At 33.6% G+C, this 7,383-nt stretch overlaps 1 protein-coding gene across 1 annotated transcript; it reads right to left on the reverse strand.

Annotated features, from left to right (window-relative positions):
* Positions 1-320: 320 nt before the first annotated feature.
* Positions 321-5,362, reverse strand: LOC135834303 (leukocyte elastase inhibitor-like). Its single transcript, XM_065348151.1, has 6 exons — positions 5,249-5,362; positions 5,109-5,158; positions 2,094-2,284; positions 1,627-1,956; positions 1,180-1,320; positions 321-1,093 (listed from the first exon to the last, which is right to left on the reverse strand). Exons 1-6 carry the CDS (start codon positions 5,343-5,345, stop codon positions 493-495), a joined length of 1,410 nt encoding a protein of 469 aa, XP_065204223.1. The 5' UTR covers positions 5,346-5,362; the 3' UTR covers positions 321-492.
* Between the last annotated feature and the right edge of the window lie 2,021 nt (positions 5,363-7,383).

The raw sequence follows: 7,383 nt of genomic DNA on the forward strand, positions 1-7,383 counted from the left end.
TGAGTCAATTGGAGGAGTTTTCAAGCTATTCTGGAGCTCTTCAACTGAGCCTCTGGGTAAATGTGATTGTAATTTACATTTTGCAACAAGTAAGTAATAAATGATCCATTTTGTCAAAATAATCATGACCGAGAAGTTTTCTTGTCGCAGCAAATCTGTCAACGAATTCTCTAGTCTTGGAGAAAATACTTGGAAAATTCTCAAACTTAGTCCTATATACCTAATTGAAATTTGATAATCTCAAATTTCAATTTTGCGCGAGAAAAGCTCAACTTTTCACGATAAAATGAAAAGTTATGAGCTGACATTAAGAAATTTCAATAAAATTATTCTCTTTATTAAAACGATGGTTAGATAGGTATACCTAGTCACATATTTAAAAAACCAAATTATTTTTAAAAATAATTAATTAATAATCACACCAATAAGTACGACAAATAGGTACTTCAAAAAAAAATTATTAGGAACCTACATACCCTCTTCAAAGATGTGCTATTTAGTACTATTCGGATCAAACACAGTACCGAAGAACAAGATCGTCTTGATATTATGATTATAAATGAAAAAGAAAAACGGTCTATTCACATGAACTGTCTTTACGATCTTTCCACATATTGCTACGGTCATTATTTTCGAAACGGCATCGGCACTAGCTTCGGTGCCCTCTTCGTTAATTTTAATATCAGTACCGTGATCAACGTCACTAATTGTTATATTACGCTGGTCCATCATATTACTCAAATCAGGCGACTCCCAAATTTCTTCTGCGAGTCCGAGTTCAATAAGATAGTTTTTAACAGATTGAGACCATTTGAACGCTGTTTTTGGCAATTTTAAATCCATCTTGAAACCAACGTGTCGGGCGGCTTCATCAATTATTGTGCGGATCTGATCGGAGGTCAAATTACGTAAAACATTTTTTAGGGATTGATTTTCATCAGGCAGCCCTATAAACATGGAAAATGCATCATCGATATATCTTAAGTGGACAACTTGTATTCCTAATGATGGTACGTAGGTGTATCCTGGCTCGAGTAGTAAAGTCTGCATCATTTGTACTGTAACGTTGCCTTTGCCTGTTCGGAAAGTTTCCCTGTAATAGGCAAAAATATACTTAGAATATTTTCGAATGAATAAACAGTAGGTATTTCAAGAGGTTAAAATGAATTCGATCCTTACGCTTTAGTTTGATCACGTTTGAATTTCTGTAGCCAGGCTGATTTAAAATACAAGCAACTAGCCAAGACTACTGAGGTGTCTTTTGGTAGAGGTTGTCCGAGTAATCGAGGTATCTTGTTTTCAGTCTTATTACTGATGTACCTGCGGATTAAAAAAATTCAATTTTAGGGAGTGCATTTGCATTTCATCTTTTACTAAATGAAAAACTACCTAGCAATAATTTTTAGTTCAATTTTATAAATAAAGTAGTTAGGTATAGGTACTCGTATCTACTTTTGTCCTAGAGATCTGAAATTGTAAACCTCGAAGTTCAATGGTCTTAAATCTTGCAATTTTTTTTTTCAATGTGACGTTTTCGTTTCAAGAAACCAAAACTGACTAAGGACTCGCGTATCATCTACGTTGTAATTTAATTATGATAATGCACAGTTGTAGATATCTACTTACTGATTAATCGTATCTTTCGCTTCTTCTCCCTTGCTGGCGAAATCAACATTGAAAATATCACTCTTTTGATATAATTGGACATCTTGGACGTATTTTTTCTTCAGCTTGCTGCGGTATTCATCTTGAACGAAAATTCCATTGGCCAGTTTCAAATCAGATGCTTTTACAGTTGACCATACGGGTAGTGGTAGTACTATTGTCTCATTGGAAAATTCAGATACATGCATTACAGGCCCATTGTCATAGGTGGCACCACTTATAAAAGACGTATTCGGATTTATTTGCAAAACTGATGAGAAGTTTTGCAATACTTCTTGTAAACTTTGTGGCCTGTGAAATGCACAATAAATATATTACGAGTAAAATAAATTTATTGCTGTAATGGAATCAAAGAAAGGCATATATTTTTTGAAGAAACTACAAGGGTAGATATATGTAGGTATATAGATAGAGGTGTCAATACTTACGAAAAAGTGATGGGGATGTTCAAAACATTAGAAATTGCATCACGTGTAGTTCCATTGCTACCGAGATGAAGTAGAGCTAGTGCTGTGTAAAGGTTGTACGGAGAAAACAGGATATTTTTGTTTTCAGGATTATTTTCCAATAGAATGGAATTCAGTTTAATTCCGAAATTCAGTAGTCCATTTTGAACAGTCTGTGAAATAAAAAAAATTCTTACAGTATGTGAATCGATTTGGCAAACAAATTATTTCACTATATATTTGCTTAAGTGTATGTACCTACGTTTTTTTTATTCTATTTTTTAATTAGCTTTCAGTTTCTTTATTTTAATTTTAATTTTTTCACTTCTTTTTTTTATTTTTTCCATTTTTATTTTTATTTTCCCACTTTTTTTATTTTCATTTTTCTATTTTTAATATTTTTTTATTTAATTTAATTTTTATTTTTCTGTTTTAGTCCGGCATGTGACAATAGGAATAATTGCACCCCGCCCCCCGGTCGATCCTCCGGGACAACTTTTTTCTTAAAGGGGACATCCTAAGGAACATTTTAATGAAAACTTGCCCAAAAAAAAGTTGGTCTTACTTACAAAATGGCGGCCATTTCGATTGACAGGTCAGCCGAAATCGCAGATTTTGCGTTTCAACATAGGACTTGCACGAAATTGTTCAAACCTTACAAAGGTAGATCGAAAGATCATGCAAAAATTTAACACCTGTCAAAATTTCAAGTGCTAAAGTGCGTTTTTCGATTTTTGGTGAATTTTTTAAAATCAAATTTAGGCCAAAAATGAGAGAAAAAATCAAAATTTTACCAAATTGACCAAGAAAGCTGAAATTTGGGATATACCCTATTTTCGACATGCCAAATCGATTGGAAGCGGTTTCAGCCCGTTTTGAGCAGTTCTGGAGTCTCCAGCAGATTTTTGAAACTCGAAATTCTACAAAATTCCATTAAAATGGAGTTGTAAAGCTGAAATTTATTCTAAAAACTAATTTCAACACGATACGAAGTACTGCGGATGAATTTCAAGTCGTTTTGGAGCCTCCAGCGACTTTTTGAAAATTCCTAAAGCCTCCAGCAGATGTTTGAAACTTTAAATCTTCACAAAATTTCATCAAATGGACATGGAAAGCTGAAATTTACTCTACACTCCAATTTTAACACCCTGTGAAAACGACTTCAGGTGGGTTCAAGTCATTTTAGAGTCTCCAGCGACTTTTTTGAAAATTACTGGAGCCTCCAGTGGATTTTTGAAACTTGAAATTTCCCCAAAATTTCATCAAACTGAGATGGAGAGTCGAAATTCATTCTGCAAACTAATTTCAATACGCTACGAAGTTGACTGCTGGTGTATTTCAAGACGTTTTGGAGCCTCCAGCGACTTTTTGAAGGGTTGTATGGCGTTGTTTGTGGAATATTGAAATTTCCTAAAAGTAGCTGGAAGCTTCAAAAGCATTTGAAACCACCATGTAGTCTGTGAAGTAAATTTCAGCTTGCCAACTCCATTTGATAAATTAATCTTGAGGAAATTCCAAGTTACAAAAATCTTCTGGAGGCTCCAGTAATTTTCAAAAAAGTCGCTGGAGACTCTAAAATGACTTGAATCCACCTGAAGTCGTCTTCAGAGGGTGCTAAAATTGGAGTGTGGAGTAAATTTTAGCTTTCCATCTCAGTTCGATAAAATTTGGTCAAAATTTAAAGTTTCAAACATCTGCTGGAGGCTCCAGTAATTTTCAAAAAGTCGCTGGAGGCTCCAAAACGACTTGAAATTCATCTGCAGTATTTCGTAGCGTATTGAAATTAGTTTTTAAAATAAATTTCAGCTTTACAACTCCAATTTGATGGAATTTCGTGGGAACTTCGAGTTTCAAAAATCTGCTGGAGGCCCCAGAACTGGTCAAAACGAGTTGAAACCGTTTCCAATCGATTTGGCATGTCGAAAATGGGGTATATCCCAAATTTCAGCTTTCTTGGTCAATTTGGTAAAATTTTGATTTTTCCCCTCATTTTTGGCCCAAATTTGATTTTCAAAAATTCACCAAAAATCGAAAAACGCACTTTAGCACTTGAAATTTTGAGAGGTGATAAATTTTGGCATGATGTTTTGATCTACCCTTGTAAAGTTTGAAAAATTTCGTGCAAGTCCCTGTTGAAACGCAAAATCTGCGATTTCGGCTGACCTGTCAATCAAAATGGCCGCCATTTTGTAAGTAAGGCCAACTTTTTTTCGGGCAAGTTTGCTTTAAAATGTCCCTTAGGATGTCCCCTTTAAGAATAAAGTTGTCACGGAGGATCGGCGGGGGGGGGGGTGCATTTACTCCTATTGTCATATGCCGGACTATTTCATTTTTATTTTTCTATTTTATTTTATTTTATTTTTATTTATTTTTTATTCATCAAAAAAGAAGAATCCATTTAGGCAAGTGATTCGAATTTTAACTACTCGTATGTATTCTAATTTTTTTTTTAAATTATTGTTTATCATTTTGTTTCACAGATATAATTTTTTAGTGAGCACGGTACTGTGTACAGCTCATCGAAAGTATTTATTTTTTTCTTATAAAAATATTCTCTTTACGCAGCATTACTTACCAGTTTACATTTTTTTTTCTGAAAGTCGAAATTAATACCTACTTTGTTCAACAATTTGTTTGAAAAAAAAATGAGGAACCAAAAACACCTACGGTACCTACTTTTTTTACTTGTGTCAGAATTGGGAATTTGGGTACCGATAAAATAAACGGAATCAGCTCAATTTTTTTTAAGATTTTCAGAAATTTCATAATGTATTCCAAAATATGAGGATGCTCTAAAAAATATACATACAGGAGTATATTTTTTCAGAGAGGGAAAAAACATGATAGGTGTACCATGAGTATCTATTTTATGAACTAGCGTAATCCGATTTTAAAGAATTACCTATGTGCATCTTGACAATTTTTAGACAATTGTACATAGGCCTATATAAGTGCATGCAGATATGAATACCTACTTATTTAATTATTTTTACCAACCTTTTGATCTGTATCTGGAATATTCTGCGATTGAGATAAACTCGTAAAAACTATAAAAAACAATATAATAACACTTTTCATATTGAATTCAAATGATGTCAAAAATGAACGTCAGGTAGGTAAGGTACTCGACTGCTTACTTATTAAATGCACAAGAACATTTATGAATGTGAGCTTCTCAATGAATGGGAACTTTGAATCTATTCGCTTGTTATGTATCTTTAAGTAAAGTAACATGTAAGTAAATAACTTAATTCTCAGGGGCGGAGCAAGTCAATTTCACCAGGGGGAGGGGGAAATATCTTTAAAATGCCAACTACGAGTCTTCAAACCAATCAGAAAATGCCCAGTTTTCTCACTTTTGTGGCTGGAACGAAACAAAACGAAACAAAACTACTTTTAACGGAACATAACAGAACTAGAGAACAAAACGAAATTAATTTTTATGTAGTTTTCATGCTTCAGCCAAATTTTCTGAATTCCAGAATGAAATTCGACCAAAATCGAAGAAAATGTCGACGTCATTTCACCCTATTTATATCCAATTTTGTTGAGATGTAAAAACATTTTCTTGTAAACTCTTATTGTTATTGAAACAAAAAAAAAATGAAATTTCGGATTTTAAGGTCTCATGCAACAATTGAGATGAATAATCGAAAATTTCTCATCTGAGAGAATTTTACAGCAAATTTCATCTTCCGGGAGAACTTTTTTCCTAAAGGGGGAGTCCTAAGGAACATTTCTAGCCCTTGTGCTCGAAAAAAGTGGCCCTACTTACAAAATGGCGGCCATTTTGTGAGCAGGGCCACTTTTTTTTTTTGAATAGGAACGTCCCCTTTAAGAAAAAAGTTGTCCCAGAGGATCGACAGAGGGGTGCAATAGATCCTTAAGCTGGCTCCCCTACGATTAAAAATAAGACATCACTTCTGAAAAATCGTCATTCGAGTTCTAAAATTTTGAAACCGACAAAATAAAACTCTTCCCATGAAAAACTGTAAGTAGATACATACTCGTATGTGTTTTGACTTATTAAAATACGAATTTTTGAAAGCTTTTTCTCTCGCTTCCCTCGAGCTAATTTGTTTCTCCTCTTTTACAAAATGAAAAATTCCAAGTTCGAAGCTTCTAAAAATTGAATGTGCGACACGAAAATTGTTGTAAGTCATAATAGGTTAGAAGAAGACCTACCTGTACCTACTTTATAATATCAACTGGCAGAATTGTTTTCTCAACTTTCGTTATATTCCGCAAATTGGTATTTTTTTCACATCAGTCGGCAAATTTTCGCTTGCACGTCCCCCTTCTCCCCTTCTTGTAAAACCGTTGGTTTCGTCCATGATAGCAACATTCTTCTTTCATTTTTTTTCTCAAGAAATCAACGTTTTGAGTCATGTCCTTCGATTTCGCTCAATTTTTTTTTACAGTGTGTACCCACTCAACAAGTGAGGAGCCCACAATCAGTTATGTCTCAACCCACACAGAGGGGGGTGAGGGGCTTCCATTATTTTCACATTGTGTCGAGGTGCTAACTTCAGCAACGCATTCCTCCAAAGTTATGATTCTTTGATCAAAACTGATTTCACAGTTTGAAAGGGCATTGCATTCTGAACTCTTTAAGCATTTTGAAATTTTAAAATGGTGGTGTGAGTGGGAGCTACCATTTAAAGTTCTAAACTAGACAGCTAAGCAAAGCTTAGCTGCAAAGTGTGCGTAGCTAGCTGCCTTCTCTACAGCTATAACCGTTAATACATCTAGGTAGTGCATAAGTGAATCAACCATGTCACAGTGATGAGAATTTTTGAAACTCTCACTGCTTCAAAATAATAATTGTTTTTCAGTGTTTACATATTTTCCAAATTACAATAGGTATTTCAGAATAATTTATAAGCTTGTATTGCTTCTAAATTAAGAAATTTCTAGTTGTTTTTCATAGTTTGCATTGTTTTAAAATTTACAAAATTTCAAATCAATTTCCCGAATTCCCCATCGCTACAATTTCATAAAGTTTTCAATAAATTTTCAGAATTTTACATTGCTGCTGAGTTAGGAAATTTACAATCAATTTTTAGAGTTCACATTGCCTCCAAATAGTCAAATTTTGAATAATTTTTCAGAATTCTTATTGTCTTTAAATTAAAAAATTTCAAATTCAATTTTCAAGTTCATATTGTCCACAAATTGTAAAAACGTTTACTCAATTTTTGGAATTCACATTGCCTCCAATTTTTCAGAATTCTCATCATCTTCATAAATATTACAATACTTATTTCATATA

Source organism: Planococcus citri, chromosome 2 (genome assembly GCF_950023065.1).
Source record: "Planococcus citri chromosome 2, ihPlaCitr1.1, whole genome shotgun sequence".
In the NCBI taxonomy this organism is placed as follows: Eukaryota; Metazoa; Arthropoda; class Insecta; order Hemiptera; family Pseudococcidae; genus Planococcus; species Planococcus citri.

Coding starts and splice junctions, on each gene's coding strand:
- LOC135834303 (XM_065348151.1), bottom strand. CDS start 5,345: ATGTTACTTTACTTAAAGATACATAACAAGCGAATAGATTCAAAGTTC. Junction 5,159..5,248: donor TGTTCTTGTGCATTTAATAA/GTAAGCAGTCGA, acceptor TGTTTTTTATAG/TTTTTACGAGTTTATCTCAA. Junction 1,321..1,626: donor GCGAAAGATACGATTAATCA/GTAAGTAGATAT, acceptor TTTAATCCGCAG/GTACATCAGTAATAAGACTG.